The 22,866-nt window shown below is 36.7% G+C and overlaps 2 protein-coding genes and 1 non-coding gene across 3 annotated transcripts; 2 read left to right on the top strand and 1 right to left on the bottom strand.

Annotated features, from left to right (window-relative positions):
- LOC109830926 (ras GTPase-activating protein-binding protein 1) lies at positions 1,244 to 12,401 on the top strand. Its single transcript, XM_020398283.1, has 9 exons — positions 1,244 to 1,487; positions 1,576 to 1,710; positions 3,068 to 3,377; positions 8,531 to 8,997; positions 9,093 to 9,270; positions 9,862 to 9,983; positions 10,063 to 10,128; positions 10,304 to 10,388; positions 12,187 to 12,401. Exons 1-9 carry the CDS (start codon positions 1,449 to 1,451, stop codon positions 12,399 to 12,401), a joined length of 1,617 nt encoding a protein of 538 aa, XP_020253872.1. The 5' UTR covers positions 1,244 to 1,448.
- LOC109851095 (60S ribosomal protein L37-3-like) lies at positions 15,874 to 19,165 on the bottom strand. The gene is made up of 4 exons (XM_020421201.1): positions 19,029 to 19,165; positions 18,812 to 18,947; positions 17,217 to 17,318; positions 15,874 to 16,198 (listed from the first exon to the last, which is right to left on the bottom strand). The coding sequence occupies exons 1-4, from the start codon at positions 19,029 to 19,031 to the stop codon at positions 16,152 to 16,154; spliced, it is 288 nt and encodes a 95-aa protein (XP_020276790.1). The 5' UTR covers positions 19,032 to 19,165; the 3' UTR covers positions 15,874 to 16,151.
- On the top strand, positions 19,710 to 19,781 carry TRNAT-CGU. Its single transcript has one exon. It is a non-coding gene; the product is annotated as a tRNA-Thr (tRNA).

Here is a 22,866-nt window from a genome sequence, read left to right as displayed (position 1 = left end):
TAAGTATGCCAATTATCACTAAACTCTCCTTAAACTTTCAGATGTTATTAGAAAACTTCCTTTAGTTTTGAGATTTTATTTAAAAAACCCATAAATTAGGATAATTTTCTGATAAAATCTCAAAATTAAAAAAAAAATTCTGATAACCCCCTGAACTTAACGGGGTTTTCCTGACATTTTGAAACTAATGGGTGGTTTTATGTTAATAGCCCAAAGTTAAGGTGGTTTTATGATATTTAGCCAACGGCGTAGCTCTTGGACTCTCCAAAACTGTGGGCCCGCCGTTAATTAGTACTCTCATCGAGTCAAACGCCATCTTTTTCTGCGCTTCACCGACTCTTTTAACTCCCTCACCCAAACATGATTAATGGCCGCACGATCCTAGAGTCCACATTCAATCCAACGGATGTAATCGCGCCACCTTCTCCTGTGCACGCTAGCGGATCAGAATCCTATACTTGTATTCTCCAATATATAATGGGTACATGGAATATCTATATTCAATTTCAGATATAATATATTTATTTGGTATGACACAATTAAATATTCATAAATTCATAAATAAGTAAAATATTAGAGTCCAAAATATACTAGTTAGATAATTAAAATTACTACGCCCTTAAATCAGTAAATCTGAGATCAAAGTTAGCGTTTTAATACTAGATCTGCACATATGTCGAGCAAATTGTTGAACTTCAATCTTGATTTTTTACTTTAGTTAAAAATTAGTAAAAATTACTAAAGTCACATGATTTATACAAACCTTTCATATATGTTACTAATTATATGTTATTTTCATAATCGATATATATTAATTAACATTAACACATATATAAATAAAAACTTTTTATTAAACCAAGTTAACGTAAAATAAATACTTTATTGTGTTGTCGCCTTATACTAAGGGTGTGTTTGGATTTCAATGGGGTTAAGGGAAGTTAAGGGAAACTAGGTGAGAGAATAGAAGGGAAGGGAAGGGAGTTCCCTTCCCCTTGGTTACACCCCAATTTGGGGGTAACAAATTTTATACTATTAGAGGGTGAACCAAGGGGAACTAGGTTGAATAACTTCACCTCCTAAATATTTTCAAATAAGATGAATGGTTCCCCTAACTTCCCTTCACTCTTATTCCCCTCAATCCAAACAAGCCCTAAATCATGTCTATGTTTGCATATGTAACTATTTGTAAACAAATACGGATAGGATAAATACAATACACATTCTCCCCCTTCACTCTAACTTGCGCCGGTTTGGAGATAAAAGCCGAACGGTCGCAGCGAGAGAGAAATTAGAAAACGGGAGTTTATTTTCTGCTTAAAACCCTAACCCTAAATCTTACCCCTTGATCGATCTTGCTACAGATCTATTGCTTGATTTTGCCCCAAATTTCAAAAGTTAGGGTTTCGGGATCGCTCTCGATCTCCGCTGCATGATCGATATCGGCGACAATGGCCGCCATGTTCCCGGGACAGTTTAACGTGTCGGAGGTAATCGAAAAGATCTCTCAACTTGATTTTGATTTGAATCGGATGATCTTTATTTGATGTTTTATTGATGAAAAAATTTTATTTTTAGGTTGGGAAGTATTTTGTGACGCAGTACTATCAGATAATTCATCAGAATCCGCATGTTGGATATCAGTTCTATAACGATTCGAGCACCATGCTTCGGATCGATGGGGACAACGAGAAGCTTGCTGTTTCCACAATGGTATTTTCAAAAAATTTTGAAGATTTTTTTATATTATAAAAAATGCTCCTTTGGAATGGAGTAATGTTATGTTAATCTAATTGAGTATAGAACTGCAAATTTGGATTAATTATGTGTGTAACATGGCCCAAAAGATCTCATCTATATCTTAAAACCCCTCACTTCATGCGGGAGAGGGGCTTTTCTTCGCACAAGAAAGATGTGAGTTGTGTTTTATATCTTTAGTTATGTAAATTTGGTAATTAGACTTTAGAATTTTTATATTTTTAATGTTGAAGTGTTTTGATGCAGTGATGCTTAAGAATATGTTCTTTTAGGGTTTTCGTCAGTTAGTTTAAGAAACTATGGTGAGGTTATGTGATATATATCATAAATGCACAACTTTAATGGGAATCGTGCATGAGAATGATTGGGGAGGATGCCTTTTTCATTGGGAAAGTTCAGTAATTTTTTCAAGCACCTTGCTAATCAGTTGAGAAGCATAGAGGATATATATCAGAAAGGGCAAAATATTTTGGGTTTTATGGACTGGAATTCTGCTTACAAGTTCCAAGGGAAGTATTATCTCTTGAAGCTTTTCTACTTCGTTTATTGAAACATATATGTAGTATTGACTTCCTTACTAGAGGTGAAATTAGTCGGAAAAGAAATTTTCCAATGCATTATCGTTAAGGTTAACAGGGTTAGTAATCTAGAACAAGGTCTATACTAGTTAATCTATATGAACATTTATATGAGTAAAGCCTTAAAAACATATAGCACCAAGTTTCTAAGTAAAAGTTTGATGCTATCCATCAAGGTCTAGTCACTATAGTCTATAGCTAATTCAAACTCGTTCTTTCATGGATCTAACAACTGACAAATAACCCCATTTTAATGGAAAAGACCCAAGTAGATCTCATAGAATCAGCTTATAGTGAAGTCGAGCTTACATTTTTTGCACTTGTCTAATCGCGATTAATCCTAACTTAGTATATCTGTTTTATTACCTATTACTCAAATCATGTAGTCCTAAATACAGAAGGGAAATACAACGGGTAAGTTTGCTGCATTTATGGATGTACAGTGACAACTACTTTCAAGGTAATGAACTAGAATTCATTCACTAAATGTGTGATTCTAATACCATAACTTTGTTAGGGGTTGTATTTACTGCATCAGATGTAGTATGCTCTGAGATTCTGAGAATGGATAGTCTATGAACCGAGCATAATCAGAGAGCATGAATTTAAGTTGATCAGAAGTCAATTTGTTACGGATTACTTTGCATGCTCAGCTTATTGCCTCCCCCTCCCTCCCTTTCTTGTACAAGTATGAAGCATAGCTCTTCTTTACTGATGATGGTCTTCACCTGCAGGAAATTCACAGTCTTCTTTCAGATCTGAGCTTTACATCAATTGAGATCAAGACATTGCATGCTCAAGCTTCTTGGGGCAGAGGCGTGCTTGTGATGGTTTCTGGTTTCGTGCAAATGAAGGACTATGGTGGTAGGAGGAAATTTGTGCAGACCTTTTTCCTTGCTCCACAAGAAAAAGGGTACTTTGTCCTTAATGACATTTTCCACCTGCTTGATGAGGAAACAACAGTGCAGCCCTGTGATGACATTTTGGACCATAACAATTATGATACTAGCTCTAAGATGGTCAATCATCATATGCAGGATCCTGGTATGATTTTTATTGTGACGCGTACATTTTGTTTGACTAGGAAATTTCTCACTTCCAATGATTGGTCATTTTTCATATTTTGATTGGGGAGGGATTATTGTACGTTGTACTGGAAAAGGATGAGATAGTTAATGCTATATTCTGAGAGATGTACTGCTCCCTACCTTTTAGTGTCCCGTTACAATTTTACATGCAACGAATCAGACAATTCTGCAAGTTGATCGAACATGAATCCAAGACATCTTTCTGTAAAATTTAGTGGGTCACTATCTGTGTTATTCATAGATACCACTTTATCTTGTTTAACTATTGTCTGTGATCAGTAACTGATGGTGATGACCAATTCATCTGAAGTAACTGATGGTGATGACCAATTCATCTGAGATTGGAGTTCAGGAAAATCTTTCAATGGTCAATATTACCCTTCATTATTTTAAATATTTTATTTATATCTTAATTTATCCTAATCATAATTACATCCTATCCTAATCCTACATGAACTATCTAGCTTAACAATTTAAAACATAATATTAATAAAATATATAAAACATCTTTATAGTATTAGTTTGTTAAGATAAAGAAATTATATGTAGCTAACATACTATAATACATGAAGTATTGCAAAAATATCCTAAAAAGTTTTAAAATTGCACAAAATATCCTGAAAAGTTTAAAATTATAAAAAACATGGTGATGTCTCAAAACTTAAAATAACAAATATGAAATCAAGAAATTAACATCAGTTTTTGAAGAATTTAAAATTTACAGTTAGCACCTCAATGTCTCAAAAATTATAGAAACACCCTCAAAAGTTCACAAACAAGCACCCTGAAATCAATGTCTCAAAAATTATAGAAACACCCTCAAAAGTTCACAAACAAGCACCCTGAAATTCTAAAATTTCAAAACTTATAAACAACATAGATGAATTCCTCAAAAGTTCACAAACAAGCACCCTGAAATTCTAAAATTTCAAAACTTATAAACAACATAGATGAATTCAAGAGATTACCATGATGCACCCAAAAATTTCTGACATTTTAAAACTTAAAATAACAAATATGAAATTAAGAAATTAACCGTTGCCTCTGAAGAATTTAAAATTTTCAATTAACACCTCAATATCTCAAAAATTATAGAAACACCCTTAAAAGTTTAAATTATAAAAAATCATCCTAAAATTCTAAAATTTTTAAATTTGCAGACAACAAAAGATGAATTCAAGATATTACCCTCATGCATCTAAAAGTTTAAAATTTACTGAAATTAACCTCAAAGTTATAAAAATTATAAAAAACTCCTTCAAAATTTAAAAATTGTAAAAAATTCTAAATTTTCAAAATTTATAACAAGTACACATCAAATCTGGAAACTATTGGTAAATCGCTAAAATTTAAAAATTTTCAAAATTAATCTATAGCTTTAATAATTGCATAAACCACCCTCAAAATTTTAGGGTTGTATGAAATATCTTGATATTTAAAAAAATTACAACCAACACATGAAACATAGAAGTTACAACTACCAAACTTAAAAGATTTTTTTTGAAAAAACTCTCCCAAAGTTTTAAAAAAACTACAAATTACACCTCAAAGTTCAAAACTATAAATAACGGGCTGAAATTTTAAAACTTGGCAAAGAAAAGTATAATTCTTTGGTATTTTTTTCATTAAGATGTGTGTGTGTATAATTTCCAATTTAGGGTTTACTATCCCTTTTCAGCATCTAACAATAGTATAAGTTGATATTGGTAAACAAAAACAATAATAATTGATTAAAAATATCCGGCTAAGGAATAAAAATTTTAAAAATATTATAGCTTAAAATTATCATTACTATATAAATTAAAGTAACTCCATATAATTTTACTAATAGGTTGGAGCAACAAAAATACATTAGTAAAATTAATTGATAAATGTTTAAATCCATAAAAATGATAAAATACTATAATATAATAGCTTAGTATTAATTAATTATAATTTACAAACATTAATTTCTGATTTTAATAATATTTATAGGGTAAAAGAATACAAGGAAATACATATAGAGAAACTATCAGAATGTTCAGAGAACCCTTCAAAAGAATTAAGCTATTTCCATTGCAAATGAGAAAGTAATGAAAATAAATTTAAAATTCAAAAAATATCCATAAATCACATGAATTAGCATTAACATAAAACATATCTATTAAAGAAGCACCGACTGAGTTGCGTTAAAAAATAATTTAACAATTTTATACCAATCAAAGAATAATTCTTCATGAAAGATATAAAAAAATTAGTAAGTATTCATAAATTTCATACTTTGTTCTTCAAATACTAAAAAAATTAAATATTAATATTATAATTTAAGGCAAATTAGTAATGAAAAATACAAGTATTTAGTTTAGATCTTTGTGAAAAATAAGAGGGATAGAGCAAAGGTAATATTATTGACATAATATAAACTCTTATTAGATGCATATCAGAAGAATTCATTGTAGAAAAAAGTGATAGTTTCTAATCTTATTTAAGTAATAAATTAGGAACACAAAAAAATTCATAATATAAATTTAACATTTATTCTCATTGAAATAAAAAAAAATCAAAGTCTATAATTTAAGCAGTTTGTGTTGAACATCGAAAATACATTTGACTTCTTTGTAAAGTCAAACAAGAAGATAAAAGATTAATGAGCCCAAAAAAGATAACAACATAAAAAATATAATTCCAACTTGATATCACAATCGATGTAGATGATGAAGATACGAGAATTGCTCGGGAAAAAGAAAAAGATGAAGAAGGATTGATCTTAGCTCAATAAAAAATAAAACAGAAGGAATAAAAGACAATATTTTCTAAATATATTATAGAATAGTTTAATTATTTTGAGTGAAATTAGCAATCTTTAGAATGGAGTTTCATGAATTTTTCAGTATTTTTATATGCTTATGTGGATGCTTTTATCATATAAAAGTATAATAGAGTTAGTATTAATCTTTAATTTATAATTTTTTATAAAGTCAATCAATGATTAGGAACAAACTTCATATTTTTTTTATATCGTTGTAGCATACTCTTAGTCAATTATTTTACCTTATTAGTTTTAAATATTCACCTAACACTATTTTAATATTTTCACTTTTGCAACACTGTACTTTCTCAAGTAAAACTTGGTTTGATATCAGTCAAAATAATATAAAAATTCAAATTGGCTTCAAATTATATTTGTTTTTTTTTAATTCAAAGGTCAACATGAAAATTTAAAGTGGGTGTAGACTATGTAAACAAACATAAAAAAATCGTGATATAAAAGTTTAGAGACAAAAGTGAGCACAAACTATTAAAGTGGAACCGAGGAAAAAAATTTACTTAGAAAATAAGTCAGAAATACTTAATCATGGTATTTAACCACGTGCATTGCATGTGTATAAAATCTAGTGTGTGTGTGTGTGTGTGTGTATATATATATATATATAGGTGAAAACTTGTGTCAACTTAAGTGGATAGTGAATAGTGTGTCCACTAAAGTTTTTAACCACTCATATTGCCTAGGGATCCTTGTATTATATAAAATGGTGTTTTATATTAATAAATGTGTGGCTACAAATTTTGGTGGACATCAACTTAAGTTGATAGGAGTCTTGCTCTCTCTCTCTCTCTCTCTCTCTCTCTCTATATATATATATAATATATATATATATATGTATTATATATATTATATATTATATAATATATCCCCTCATGAAGAGCCTGAACTTGGAAAACTTACTTGGTGTACATGAGATGCCTGTTGCTTTCTGGTTAACAACTAATATATATATATTATATATATATATATATATATATATATATATATAATATGAGAGAGAGAGAATAATGGAGCTGACCCCCTGGCAAGCTCACCTCTCCATGTGAGCCTGCAAGTGTATACATGTGAGCCCCATACTAGTCACATCGGTGTGGGGCTCACATGCTCATACACTTGCAGCATCCGGGGGAGAGTGAGCTGCCAAGCTCACAGCTCTTATTCTCTCGTCTCTCTCTCTCTCCTATATATATAATATTATTATAATATATATATATATATATATATATATATATATATATGTATATATATTATATAAATATATATATATAGCCGGCTCTCAGAAGGAGCCTGAAACATGGAATAACTTGGTACTATTGAGTCGCTGTGCTTTCTGTTACAGCTAGTTTCCATAGAGGATGGGCCAAGGATAATTAGTTAGATGAGGTTGCGCATGGCAGAGCCTAGTTACATTTAACCAAACAGTTGAATTCGCTGAGCTATGGGAATTCACTTGCAATTGAAAGTTAACTCAGCAACCCCTTATTAGAGTCGAGTAATGTTTGGGTTATTGAAACTTCACTGATTTTTAGTTGCAACAATTTTTAAACTAGAAAACTCCACAGAAACGCTTTAAAAACTATTAAATCTGGCAATAATGTGATATTAGGTTTCTTAGGTGCAGCTTAATGTACATACGTTTGTTTTTGTGAATCAAACTATCACCTGGTACTGAAGAGGAGTCGAGGCCAGCTCTGTTGGTATTTCTCTTTTTTAAGGTTGGTACCATTTGTCTATCCATTTTCCGGTGTCTGTCTGTAATCTCACCATTCTCCTTGTCTTGATTGGATACCTTTCTTGGCTGTAAGTCCGCATGGAAGGGTTCCTTGGTTCAGTGATTCTTCTCCTACTGCTGCTGGGACTGTAGGATTTCCAATGCAATGTTTCCATTTGAGGATGGTAATGGACTTTGGAGCATGTCATTAGATATCTTACCCTTCTTTCGGAATCTGGTAGTATCCCGTGTTGGATGAAGTTGATGAAAGGATATCTCCTATTGGTGTATTTCAGTTTTGTCAAATTTATGTTGCATTCCACAAGGGCTTCATAAGCATTTAAAAAACTGATACTTATGGCTGACCCGCTGACAGTGCAATGGAAGCTGCTAACCATGATGGTGCATCGGCTTGAGAAGTGTACTGAAACTTGATCTTGCTATATTTTTTTATCCTCATATTTACTGATATTACATTGGATTTTCTTTTGTTATGTGTTGAGTGTTCTTTCTGAGCACTAGAATTTTTCTGTCCGGCATCAGTTTAAATATGGTTTATGGTTGAAAGTACTGATTTCTTTGGCTGTTCTAGGATACACGGTTGGAGAAGTGATTCAGAGTAGGGACTATGTGTCTCCTGGCAATGCACTTGAAGAAGAACTGCAGGCTAGGGAATATGTGGCTCCACTTCATTCAGATGAAATTGACACAGTTGATAAATATAGCATCCCAGAACCTCAGTACAATATACCTGAACCTCAGTACAGTATGCCTGAAGCTCAGTACAGTATGCCTGAAGCTCAGTATAGCATTCCTGAATCTCAGTATAGTGTTCCTGAAGATCAGTATAGCATACCTGAAGCTCAGTATAGCATACCTGAAGCTCAGTACAACATACCAGAAACTCAGGAAGTTTCCGAAGCTGATGACAAGCTAGATGAAATTCCCGTAGAGGAGCCTACTGCTTCTTTCCCAGGCGTAGGTACTGTGGTGCGAGACCCACCTGCCTCTGCAGGAGAACCTTCAGGGGAACGACCAAAGCAAACCTATGCCTCCATTGTATAACTTCCTCCACGCACCTAAAATTCCTCTTATGTATACATTTCTCTTTCAAAATTTTTCCATATGTTTGTTATAATGTGGTTAATTGGCAGTTACGTCTTGCAAAAGAACAATCTGTCAACTCCATGCCCCGTGCTGCTCCAGTGAGCAAAATGAGCCCCTCTGTCTCAGATGCACGAATTGCAAACCCCCAGCCATCTTATCCCGCAACGCCTGTCCAGCCTGAGAATTCTGAGGCAGTGGAGGATCTTATGCCAGCAGAAGATGAAGGTTAGTTTTTGCTCTTAATATCACATTTTTTTCTTGAAAAACCTAGCATATAGTGATTACACTTCCCTACTCAGGATTTGCTTACTTTACGAGTGTTAATCAATTTATTCATTTTCTTGTTCTAATGGGAGAAAATACTTTATTTTAACAGTTTCTCATAGTCCTGGATTATTTTTTTTTCTGTTGGCATCTCCTTTTGAAATCATTGTTTATTCTATATAACAAATAGTAGGAGCCTAGGAGGTTAATATTTCTGATCTGCTTTTTGTATATTCGTTGTGCGCGCGCATGCGCGTGTGTGGGCGTGCTCATATATGAGTGGTCTTTGGGAGGTAATTTTTTTTAGTTTTCTTCTTCTTTTTTCCTCTTTTTGGTGGGGACGTGGTGAGAGTGTGGAAGGATTCCAAATAGAGCATATAGAATTTTTTTGACATTATCATCTTTCTTAAACTCTACACATTTTTTATGGGCAAACCTCATCACTTGAAAGATTCACTCCCAGAAACATTTGATCTATATTCCCTTTTCTTTCTCCTTTTCTCTTTTGGGTTTCACTTCACCGTATTTTTTCTGTTATTGCCCTTGTTGTAGGTGAAGTTAAATCTGTTTATGTGGGAAACTTGTCCTCTTCTGTTTCCGCCTCTGATCTTGAGCATGAGTTCAAAAACTTCGGAAGAATTAGGCCAAATGGTGTTACCGTCAGGAGCCGCAAGGTATATTTTCTTGGCTACTTGAGCTCTTTGTATTCTTCCCTGACCTGATTCTCAATATGTCAAGTGTTGCAATGTGTAGGATTCAGGTGGTTTCTATGCTTTTGTTGAATTTGAAGATGCTGCTAGTGTTCAGTCTGCACTCCAGGTTTGTTGCGTTTTCGACTAATACTTGTGCATGTACGGATATTTTATTTCATGTGTTATGTTTAGTATCACTATTATTTTATCTGAATGTCAATAACTAACTCCCAATCAACCTAAGTCGGGATGATTACTCTCAACATTTCTTATGACTTGTGCGATTACTCGTATTTGTACAGGCATCTCCAATATTGGTGAATGGAAGGCAAATATATGTTGAGGAAAGGAGACCTAACAGCGGCATATCTCGAATGGGTGGAGGAAGTAAGTACCTCTTGTTGTAACCATGTTAATAGCCTTCATTTATGCATATGCGAGGCTCGTGTTTTGTCTGGGAGTATTAATAATCTCTACCTTCTTTTGGCACAGTTCTCACTGTTGTTTTATATGACATTTCTATTACTATAGCAATATAAAATTGTTTTTCTTCTCGCATCTGCACCATATGAGCATCCAACACCATATGCAAGTTGCGGTGACCTTGGTAGGAGAACAGCAAAATCTCACTTAACTGCTAGAGAAGCTTTTTCATACCATCAAGCCACACATGGATATTTACTGTGGATTTGGATACAAAAGAGGGAAGGGGAGGGTAATAATTGTAGTAATCCCAAAGGAGGGGATTGGAGAGGGAGGGAACATGATGGAACTAATTGTGTTTGGATAAACAACTAGGGGAAGAGATAAGTACACTATGATTTGTATATGTTTAGAGTAGAGAATAGGAAGGGAGGGGAACTACATGACAAATATGACTTCAGTCTTGGGATAATCTTGGAATTTTAAGAAAATATCACTTAAAACCCAATCCTTCCCCTCCCAATCCATCCACTTTGGGAGGATTAAGAAAGTGAGGAAATTTGCTTCTTTTTTTACCCTCCCAATCCTTCCCCTCACTTACTAAAAAATGTAAACAAACACAATTTTAGAGTGGTTACTGGTCAGCATTGTGACCTTCCCAACTACTCTCCTCCCATCGTAAAAAAAACACCATGATGATGCACAATTCTTTTTGAAGGAGTTGGTCTCATCCGCTATTCTTTTATGTGCTTGGTATGCGAGGAAGTGTGATTCCTATTTTGAGGTTTTATGAATTCGTAAAGGGATTGTCGTTAAGCTGACATCCCTATGTTAGCAAAACAAGTGGGGTGAGTGTACATTCTTACCCAGGGTTGAGTTTATGAACTGGTTATCATTGTATTCTGGGGCTTTGGCAAGATGGGTAAAGATCTATTCATGATGCAGCATGAGAGATTCAGACCTTCTAAGGGGTTGGCATTCTGAAATGATTATTATTGTATTTGGTGCGGTCTGGGATATAGATGTATAAGCATGTAACTATTCCTTTGAAACTTTTGGCTATCACATTCTTATCTCTGGAACTGTGGCCTTAAATATAGATGATTTCTTGATGATTCGGAGGGGAGGTTTTGATTCCCAACTGCCCCACCCCAACCCCCAATCCCCTTTTATTATGTATTCCAGACATTCAAAATTCTGACCATTTAATATCCCTGATTTACCCAGTAAATTTGTCAAAATTTCTTTTATTGAATACACAAGCTATTTGATGATCGGAATTTGGAGGTGTTTGCTGATGTGTGCTGAAGTTCTCCATCTTCAGCCCTGAATTGATTTAACGTGTATAGTCAGCAAAAACCATGCATGATATCATGGTCGACTGTCTTTGGATGATCCTCTTCCCTTCAGAATGATGGACTTCGGAGGAATAGTGGTCATATGTATATATATTTTACTTTTGGGTGGGGTGGGGGGATGCCATCTGGAATGCCGTAAGGCAGAAATTTGTAATCACAATTATGAATCATCATTGGTAACAGAGTTGAAGCTACCAGAAGAGGCAATTTTACATGGCATCTCTGAGGTGAACTTATTTTTGGTGACTAGCGGAGAGCAATGTTGTATGCCATGAAACATCATTTGCAATTACTAACAAATCTTACACGCATGTTGAATTAAGTGCTGTGGTCGGTATTTCTGTGCATGGCTTTTGTATTTTGATTACTATTATTGCTACTGCTAACAATTGCGTGGTTTGTAGGAAGAGGAAGAGGAAGAGGTGCTTACCAATCTGAGGTCCCCAGATACGGTGGCCGAAGTTTCAGCAGGAGCGGCGAAACGACAACAATGATAGAGAATATACTACGGTCGGCGGGTAATGGAGTTCTCCCTCGAGTCCCTCGCCAGGAAAGGGGCATTCTCGGAAACCATGCATCGAGGAACGGGCAGGACCCATCTGAAGCAGCATATTATTAATTTGTCTAATTTAAATGTCGGTGTGTTTTAGGTAAAACTTAATGTCAGAAGCCCATCAGGTATTTTCATCGGACATTTTGTGGCTCCTACAAAATCTGCTGCCCACCATTTCCACCATGTAGTTTTGTAGGCTTTTACAAAGAAAAATCCAACGTTTTTATTACACTGGGTTTGCCTGAAGATGTTTGAATTGGCGATAGGTTTTGACGTGGTTTGTGTTATGTTTTTTGACAGTCTTCAGTTGTAATGACGTGTATTTGCAGAGGGTTTCCTTGTTTTATCTCCCAAAAAAAAAAAGTTGATATATTGTCACTGTTATGAGAATTCTTGCCGGGCTTGTTGCTTCCTTGAATAAGTCCGGCACAATTTTGGTTTTGGCGAAATAAGACGGCAGGCGTTTCGGCAATGTTGTTAGCGATCCCGGAGGAAATCAAGGAAACAAAGGCTCTGTTTCTTCTCTCAACCTTCCGCTGCCTCCTAAATTTAGCCCAAAGCACGAATGTTCTGTTTCTTCTCTCAACCTTCCACTGCCTCCTAAATTTCGACCAGAGCACAAATTTCTCCCACTTATATCAACCATTTTCTTTACGCCCCATCGTCCCTTTTCCTGCCTCTCCTATTGGCAGCCGCCCTTCCAACTCCGGGGGCGGAGATCCAAAATGGTGGCGGCTGGCGACAGCAAAGCTTATCTTCCCATCACCATCGCCGCCAAGCCTCCCTTCCACCTCCTCGAGGTCACCATAATCTCTGCCACAAGACCTCAACCCGAAACCCACCGGATGTCCAACTATGCCTCCGCCTATGCGACCCCAACCACAAGCTCAACACCCGCGTCGACACAGCGGACGATCAAACCCAGTTGAATGACAAGCTCGTGTTCGCGCATCGACGACTCGCTTCCTCCGGTCGGACACCTCCGCCGTCACCATCGATATCATCGCAACCACTTCCTTACGGCGGGAGCCGTTGTCGGTACTGCCCGCATTGTGCTGTCGGCGCGAACCGCGTATTGGCAGCCGCCCTTCCAACTCCGGGGGCGGAGATCCAAAATGGTGGCGGCTGGCGACAGCAAAGCTTATCTTCCCATCACCCATCGCCGCCAAGCCTCCCTTCCACCTCCTCGAGGTCACCATAATCTCTGCCACAAGACCTCAACCCGAAACCCACCGGATGTCCAACTATGCCTCCGCCTATGCGACCCCAACCACAAGCTCAACACCCGCGTCGACACAGCGGACGATCAAACCCAGTTGAATGACAAAGCTCGTGTTCGCGCATCGACGACTCGCTTCCTCCGGTCGGACACCTCCGCCGTCACCATCGATATCATCGCAACCACTTCCTACGGCGGGAGCCGTTGTCGGTACTGCCCGCATTGTGCTGTCGGCGCTGAACCGCGTCGCCGTCGACCGGTCGTTCGTCTCGCTCTCAGTCCGGCGCCCAAAATCGCTCCGCCCGCAGGGTATTATCAACGTCGGCACCTATCGCTCCTTAGCAACTACATACATAGCATGCACTCGATCCGGCCTTCAACTCAAGGACGTCGTCGATAGTCGAACCGAACATCTCCCGCGTCGAGCCCAGCCTCACCGGAAATAGCAAGGTAAACGAGAGCGATGACGGGTTGAGGCGCAGTGTGGAGCCGGAGCTCGAGAGGAAGCGCTTCTGTGGAGGTGGGGCCGAGGATGGTGGCGACGAGGCGGAGGTGCTCGAGTCGAAGTTGGAGAAGTGGAGAACGATCTATCGCCGCCGCCGCAATATGAACCAGAAGAAGCACCGGCGGTCGCTGACGCTGCCGTCGTGCTTTCTGTGGCGCCGCTGAGAGAATGAGGGGAAGGTGTGCGCAGATAATATATAGACGTCTATGTTGTGTTTGCGCTTTATGTTCGAATATACGTGCGGTGGTGTTTGTTTCGGTTTCTATGCGTGTAACAATAGAGAGAAGGGGTAGCTAAACTTGACAGTCTCCGGATTGTTGTGTCCGTAATCCCTCGATTCTACCTTTAAAATCATATATACGTATTCGATAACGTATCACACTTTTGTCTGTTCTGATTCGATATGTAATTCGAAAGAAGTAAAAAGAAAAGGGAATTGCACATGGTACCTCGTAATATAAAGTTAACGCCGCTCATAATTCAGTAAGTTTGATATTGGCAGAAAGACCCTTAAAACTAAATTGAGCGCCAGTCATCCCCCAGGTCTCCTCTGCGTTTACTGTGCATTGTTACTAACGAGGTTTGCGAGGGAGACGAGGTGGTCAATAGGGGAGGCGCAGAGTTCTACAGGCAGTCTATCCCAAATCATAGATGGTAGTTTGGTTTCAGGAATCAATCAACCAATATCAAACTTAAGCCACGATACCTGGCACGTCATAGTACAGGGGCCTGGAAGGGATGGGCGTGGGCCGGTTCAAACCGCGGGCTAAGCCGGCCTAGTCCGCCTTGGTTCAAGACCCGACCCAACCCATAGTTAGCCGGGCCCAACCCAACCAATCATATACCTCAGCTGTGCGCCGGGCTGAGTTCCACTCTAAACCCGCAAACAAAAAAGTAGGCCCGGTCCAATGCCCAACCCAACCCACATTCTACTCGGCCCGTCCACCTTAGGTGATAGTCAATTAGTCATATTCTAATATGTTTTGATAACAACTCACTTGAAATGTGCAACCTTCAAGTGTTTGGGTTGTAATTTTAATAGTAGTAGAGATTTTCCAAGCCTTATTTAGTATTTTGATAAATATTAATAATCATTTTGATTTACTGAAAACACTCAAATTGTTGTGAATATTTTCTCCTTTGAGATAATTTCATCATTAATTATAAATTTATACGGTTTAGACTTTTCAAAAAGATAAAATATAAGTTTCCTCTTTAAACTGCACATGCTAATCTAACAAAAAAATTGAAAAGGGAAAAGCTAAAAAGAAAAAAATTTGAACAGAAAAAAAATGTGGATCGTATCGCGACCCAAACCGCCATGGACCGAGTTTAGAACTAGCCGGCGCCATGTGGGCCGTGGGCCAGGCTAGATCTAGCTCTAGACCCGAGGACAAAACCCTCAGCCCAGACTGCCTAGGCCTACCTAGGCCCTAACCTCAACTGGCTGGGATCAAAACCGGACAGGCCAGTCCATGGGTCTGGCCCAGCCCGGTCCACCCCAGGCCTAGTGTACTAATTAACCCAAAAATGCATACTTGTTTACCTCGAGGGACCATGATAATAAAAGGGTTGAAGTATCATTTTAGCTTAACCAAGAACAGCCCAAAAATCAAATTGATAGCAAGCCTACGTCCACAACAACCATAATAATACACCTGCAAAGGCCCTGTGAACATACATCACACTGAGCGCAAGTCAATAATGACTATCCACAAAGAGATTGATACACTGTAAGCTAACAATAGCTTCTGCTTAGCAACTACAGCCCTCCATGGTCAGCAGCATGAATGACAATAATCACAACAGGAGCATAAAACTGAAACTAACATCATAGTTAAGTTTGAGAAAATGACCTACAGCATCTAAAAGCTTGCTACATTTGTCCCACATAACAAACATGAGTTTAAAATCAATACTCTCAAAACCATTCATCAGACGAAAACAATACCATGAAACTAGATCTTGAATATAGAAAGACAAAATTGTGCAGAGAGACTTGAGTTTAACCAAGATCAAACACCACAAAGTAAATAAAATGAAAACTAACACTGCTTCTCACTCCCTGACCCAACCCAAACACGGCTCAAACTTAAGCTGCAGCAGTTGCAGCCCTCTTCTTCGGAGCTGCTTCAGATCCTGCAAAAAGCAAACGGAGTTTAAATGAACTCAGTACAATATTTTACAGTAACAAGAATTTAAATAAAAACGCAAATTCACGGCACAATGCCCTTCAAAATCTGAGACAGTGGATCAGATCGTTAGGATCAGGTTAGTAACAAAGGTGTATATTTGTGACTTTACAAGTAAATTTGCTGCTCTCTCATGTAAAAAATCCTTTTCTCGCTAGAACTTATTTGATATGGCATTGTTCCATTGAACTGTGAATATTAATGCTAATCTACAGGCTAAGGAATATGATGAAGGTGCACATAGGTCCCGATATTGCAAGGGAAATCCAAAGGTAGCAACAACAAATCTCAAACAATAGCCATGGGTTTTCTTTTCAGATGTAGATGTAACTCCTTTAAATCTTTCATGTAACCCCTCAACAACATTCAAGTTTGATTTGATACAGCATTGTTCCATTCAACTGTGAATATTAATGCTAATTACGGGCTAAATTTTTTTATGATAGTCACTTAAAGATGCACAACGTCCCAATTCTGACTGAAGGTGCACACAGGTCCCGATATTGCAAGAGAAATCCAATGGCAGTAACAACAAATATCGAACAGCCATGGGTTTTCTTTAAAGAAGCAGATGTAACTCCTTTAGATCTTTCACGTAACCCCTCTAAAACATACAAGTTTCTAAGTACCAGTAACTGGTTAGAAAGAAAAGAACTAAATAAGAAATATTCACTGAATATACCTATAACTACAACCTACTGCTACAGAAATAATTTAAGGTTTTGAAAGAGGACGTGGTCATAACAAAACACAAATAATTGCTGCTAGAAATAAAAATAAAAAGGAAGATTCTACAGCATAATATCTTAAAATCCAATGACCATATAACAATTGTTCAATTCATCTACACCCGGAAAGATCAGGTCGAAACTAAATCTTTTAGATGCTGGTTTTAAGTTTAATAAACACCACATAGCATAAGCTCCATCCATAAATGAAAGAAAATAAAATAGCAGTGAGTGTACCTTCTCTGAAGTTGCTCTTGAACCTTCGAGGTACATGACGAAGATACCTCATCCTGCCAGTGCCTGTTGTCTTTCTCCTAATGGCCTTCACGCTCCAGTTATCTGTTTCGTGATTGTGTTAAAGGTAAATAATAACTTGCTCTTATATAAATGCCCAAACACTGATGCTTGCAGAAATTAATGTCACAAGGTATCTGATACTAGAAAAGGTTATAATAAATTCACAATACAAAATAAAATTTGGTAGCATAAATTTGCTCCAGCATGCTCACAAGGAGAGACAGACTAATCGAATATGAATGATAAAGTAGCAGACTCCAAGTGCAAAGAAAACTCCAGAAAGAAGTGTTAAAACAAGATGCCACATGATTATAAATAGTTTTTAACGACTTGAGATGGGTAAACCCTTATAAAAGGTTCAAGTAACGATAACAACAAGATTCTGCAAGATACCAGTCGTCACAACGCTTATGCCACAAGGAGGCGATCTTAGAAAACTACATGGGCAACAAACTGTACAGCTAGTAACCATAGTAATAAGTCAGATAAAAAAGCCAGAAGAAAAGGGAAACAAATGCCTGCAAAGTATGGTTATATTTTTTGTTTTTTTATTGGTGAAATTAGCGTGTGCTCCTCGAAGCTTGGATTGACACCTTGGTGGTCTAGTGCAGAGGCACCCAGACGGATGTTTAGGATTTCCTTTGAAATTTTCTATCTTAAATAGTGAAGAGGGGAATGAAAGAAAGAAAAATCATAACATATTAAAACTTAAATAGTATAAACATAAAACTGACGCTGGACATAAAATCACTATCCTTTAACTTCTATAATGTGGCCCTTCAACAACTTTCAATGTCAAAGCAGGTCGGAGCAGTTCAATGGGAAGGAAATGCATGGCGAGGCCAAGGCAAGACAAAGAGGAGGGGTTGAGTGGGGGAGAGGACAGACGAGATGGTCGATGGATCGATCTATTAGGTTAAACGAATTGAATCGACTTCTCTTTTCCATAGCCACTAACTTAATTAAAGTGGGTCATGAGATCAACCCCAAGAGGACTAAGCACCCTCCATTAGCACATGGAGCATCTAGGGTAATTTGAAGACACCTAGACATGCACTCATATCACAACACTAGCTCAAATTCGACAAAACTCCATCATATAAACCCCTAACAAGAAAATCGAGGGAAAAAATAAATAGACAGTATCCCTGTCGAGATAGCTAAAAGAATTTGATTGAAATAAACACAGAACTACTATCAACATGATCACTTGCCAAAAGAGAGTAAAATAAAGTAGGAGACTAAACACATAATTAATCCTTATAAGGCTATAACACACAATAAAACCATCAAGCTAAGGTAATTCAGAATGATTTCATGAGGGATTGAATGTGTCAAAGATACGATATCTTCTATGGTTCTTCCAAGACTTTCACTTTACCTAAATCTAATTGCAATCCAAACAATGGAATTTGCAGGAAACCAATTAATTGAATTTGCTTATAAAGTCCATCAAAATGTATTTATTTTAAAACTGGTTAACGATATTTTACTGCAAGTTTTGGAATTGGACGAGAAGGGGTATCGGATCTTACATTTGCGGATTCGGGCCGCGGGGAAACCGCAGGATCCGCACCGGCTCTTCTGGAGGTGGAAGCTCCGGCGTCCGCATCGGACGCAGAGCGTGTGGGTCTTGTTCCGGCGCTTACCGAAGCTCCCTGTTCCCTTGCCCTGCACAAAAATTAGGGTTTCGGTTAGGGTTTTCGAGAGATCCTGCATCCTACGCAGTAGAATTAGGGTTATGGTTTTTACCATTTGGGGGCGACGATCGGCGGCGGCGGCGGCGGCGGAAGCAGATGCGAGAGGGAAAAAAAACCCTAGAGGCGTCGATGATGGATATAAAGCGTTCCGCTGATAAGATTGAAGTTCCAAGGTTACCCTTTTGTCTAATTGTGAAGTTTAAATGGGCCGGGTGGATTTGGATAAGCCGGTGTATTTATTTCTGAATTTTTTTTTAATGGCTCTCAAGACTCAAAAGTGGCTTAGTAATAGTCTTTTTTAGCCTTCTCCCTTTGATGTGTATTAGTTGCTTTCTAACAACATTTGCAATCACTATGTAAGAGAAAAAAAACTATCAAATGAAAGAGAAAGAAGTACTATTTTTTAAAAAAAAATTTTAAAAATGCGCATGCCGATAAGAAAAGTATTACCTTTGAAACTTTCTATTTCATAACTTTAGAAAGTCTTTTTTTTTGTCAAATAGACCCAAAGTTGCCCTATCTCTGCAAAGTTTTCCATAGATTCAGTATATGATTTTAGTGATCCCTCAAATTGATCCATCGTTTGATTTTTGCATTGGTGTCAACGTTTGATAATCTTAATTTTGGTATATATTCGGTTAATTTAGCATTTAAAATGCATATATCGTACAGGGATTATGTTACATTATATTTATTAAAAAAATGGTAGTGATGATATTATGAACAAGCTATCGCTTCCGTAGCATAGTGGTAGTGCGTTCGCTTCGTAAGCGAAAGGTCGCGAGTTCGATCCTCGCCGGGAGCTGAGATCATATAGTTTAATTCTAATCTTTTTTTCCCCCATTCAATATGAAAAGTATACTTGTATTGCAAAATAATTAAGCGGAGGGGGCGATATGCAAAAAACAAATTGTATGGCAAAATAATCAATCTGAGGGGGGATTTTCAAAAAACAAACTGGCCCATGCAGGTCTCGAACCTGCGACCTTCGCGTTATTAGCCTAATAGGCCCGATGATAGTAATTTAAAATACACCTGTAATGTTTATTTCATTAAGTGTTAATTGCACTCACTCAAAACTACTACTACTACATCAATTATTGCAAAAGTATCCTCCTCATCATCCTCAACTCCTCGAGAGCTTGTCTCGTAGATATTTTTGTAGTGAGCTATCAAATCATGTTTAGACCCTAAACATGACCCATGATTCTGGGATCGCAGATATTTCGTCGTGAGAGGTCAGAAGTCAAAGCGCCTGGGGTTTTCTAGTGAAAGTAAGCATTTTTGCCACAAAAGGGAAGGTGAAGGGGGGGAATTATTGCAAAATCTGGCCAAGACAATAGGAACCTTACGACTAGCTTGGCGTTGTTGTTGTCATATGTGAGTTCAGGGTATTTGATTCCTACGCAGTCTAATTAAGGTGGCATTAACCAGTTGAGATCTATTTGACCAATCAAACCGATCGAATTTTGGCAGTTCGGTTCGGTTCGGTTCGGTTTTAGGTATCTGTCTAGTCTTATCGGTTCGAGAAAATTTCAATCTGAGTAACTAACTGAACCTATTACTTTCTTATATGTTGAAAGTATAAACTTTCTTTCTTTTCTCAGCCCACAATTTCTTTCTCCTTTCTCCTTAAATTGTTTATTTTTTATTATTTTCAATTAATTTGCATCATTCATTTGTGAAAATTTAACGCACAATTTCTTGCACCAACTCCTTAACCTGTATCTTTTTTTTCCAGATCCAAATAAAGTTTTTCTTAATTAAACGGCCCAATCGAAAACTGAATTAAATGAACTGACCGAACTAATTTCAGTAGGTCTAGTTCGGTTTTAAATATAGAATGGTCTGGTTTGATTTTGTCAATAGTACTCAAAAGCGATCGAGTCTACCATTTGCTCACCCCTAAGTCCCTAACTACACCTAGGAAAATAGACCTTGGTCAAAGTGTGCTTAGATTCTTGGCTTATTTTCATATAACCCAAATCATGGGTATTTGCAAAAATACCTCCCAAATCTCGGTATTTGCAAACCTTTCCCTCAAATCACCAACTTTATAAAAAAATATACCCCTCAAATAAAACAAATTATAAACTTAATGCTAAAATTTTGATTGTTTTATTTATAATTTTTACATCACAATTACAAATTGGCTTATCAAAGTTGATGCTTAATTATTTTAAGAGTATTTTTTTCAAAATTGATGATTTGAGGGGTAATTTTATAAATAATCAGATTTAGAGGGTATTTTTGCAAATACCCATACTTTAAGGGGGTATATATTCAAATAACCCTAGACTATAATAACAAGTGCCTTTTTCAGGTGACCTTTTTAATTTTGAGATTGATGGGCATTAGTTCTTGTTTGTAGGACTGGCTTCCTCAACTAATAAGGGTCAATGTCTTTACCCACTGCACTCTTGGTTTATTATTAGGAAAATGATTTAAGGACTCAAAATATGGGACCAATGGAGGGAACATGTGAGGTGTCCCCTCCCTATTGCATAATGAGTTAGCCATGCCAACTTATGCCAACTCATTATGCAATAGGGAGGGGACACCTCACATGTCCCCTCCCTTGGTCCCATATTTTGGGTTCACGTAGCAGCACTTTTATTATTATTGTGATTATTATGATTATCATTTGTTGTAGTTAAGCTCCTTTGTCAAAATTATTTTATTTTCGTAACTTCTTTGCACTGTAACTCTAACGGTAACTGGTTAATCTTTACGGATAATAATACTAGTACATTATAGTTTTTTTTTCTCATCTTTTAGTATGAATTGTGAATTTTTTTTTCTTTTAATAAGTAGAAATTTAGTATAACTTTTTAGTAATACATACAACAAACTGATTTAGTTAAATGGCCCCACTAACAGAGCCGAATGTGGGCCCCATCCTACGTGGCAAGCGAAGAGTGTGAGAAGACTAACGGTTCTGCGTTAGCATCAGGGGGCAAAAGCGATAACGGCGATGCTCCGTACGGTAAACGTCCGTCAAATTTCGTCCTTTTCTGTTCTCCCTCCCAAAACTAAGGGCCTATAAATAGAAATCCACCAACTTAACATATAACTCTCCTCTCCTGGGTTCTTTTTGAATAACTTCTCTCTCTTCTTTGCTCTCTTTTGTTACTCTTTTTGTGATAATTTGATAAATAGAAGGAGAAGAAGAGAAATGAGATTATTTTTCTAAATTTCCTCCTTTGCATATAGTACTTAGAATTAGAAAAATAGTTAAGGGTTAGTTTTTGTTCAAATATAGTTTCATTTTAGAGGTTTGGAGCTAATTAAGAAGGAGATGCTGCAAGACTTGGTTGATTCTCTGAAGCAAGAACAATTATCATCAATGGTAAATTCTTTTACTTATTTCTCTTTCATTTATTCATGAAAGTATTTGTGCTATATAGAAAATGTTCATGTTATTATGATATTTGTGAAGCTGATTTCTTCTTATTTTTTAAAATTTATTTTTCATTTGTAATCCTCAAATTCCGAGGGAAAAGCCTTAACCTTTTTTTTTGGGGGTCCTTCTATATTAAGAAGCTTACTTATATTGATTCCACATTGAAACTATACGACCAATGTAATATAAGCCCAAGAGTATAAATTTAAGTTACTCATATTTGCAATAAATTCATGGCCAAAGTGTTTTCTCAAAAAATATCTAATTATATATATAATACATTTCTCTTCGTGCATTCTTGGGTCTAATTTAACACATAGTATGCTACAATTATTATAGTTTTCCACAACTACTAAAAACATTTTGAATAATATTTCATTGAACTGTTTTGCATGAACCCTTACGTTTTATCTCAGAAATGAAGATGTCTTTCATAAAAAAGGAGCTAAATTAAAAGACAAAAACAAAGTAGTTAGAACTTAACAAT

This window comes from Asparagus officinalis, chromosome 1 (genome assembly GCF_001876935.1).
Source record: "Asparagus officinalis chromosome 1, Aspof.V1, whole genome shotgun sequence".
Lineage (NCBI taxonomy): Eukaryota > Viridiplantae > Streptophyta > Magnoliopsida > Asparagales > Asparagaceae > Asparagus > Asparagus officinalis.
This window is presented reverse-complemented; position numbering and strand designations above follow the sequence as displayed.

Bases quoted from the DNA above. Each gene is read 5' to 3' on its own strand.
- LOC109830926 (XM_020398283.1), top strand. From the start codon at position 1,449: ATGGCCGCCATGTTCCCGGGACAGTTTAACGTGTCGGAG. The intron at 1,711-3,067 runs GTATTTTCAAAA...CTTCACCTGCAG, and splicing joins AGCTTGCTGTTTCCACAATG to GAAATTCACAGTCTTCTTTC. The intron at 3,378-8,530 runs GTATGATTTTTA...TGGCTGTTCTAG, and splicing joins TCATCATATGCAGGATCCTG to GATACACGGTTGGAGAAGTG.
- LOC109851095 (XM_020421201.1), bottom strand. The intron at 17,319-18,811 runs GTAAGATCCGAT...ATCACGAAACAG, and splicing joins CGCGGCCCGAATCCGCAAAT to ATAACTGGAGCGTGAAGGCC. The intron at 16,199-17,216 runs GTACACTCACTG...TGCTTTTTGCAG, and splicing joins CAAGAGCAACTTCAGAGAAG to GATCTGAAGCAGCTCCGAAG.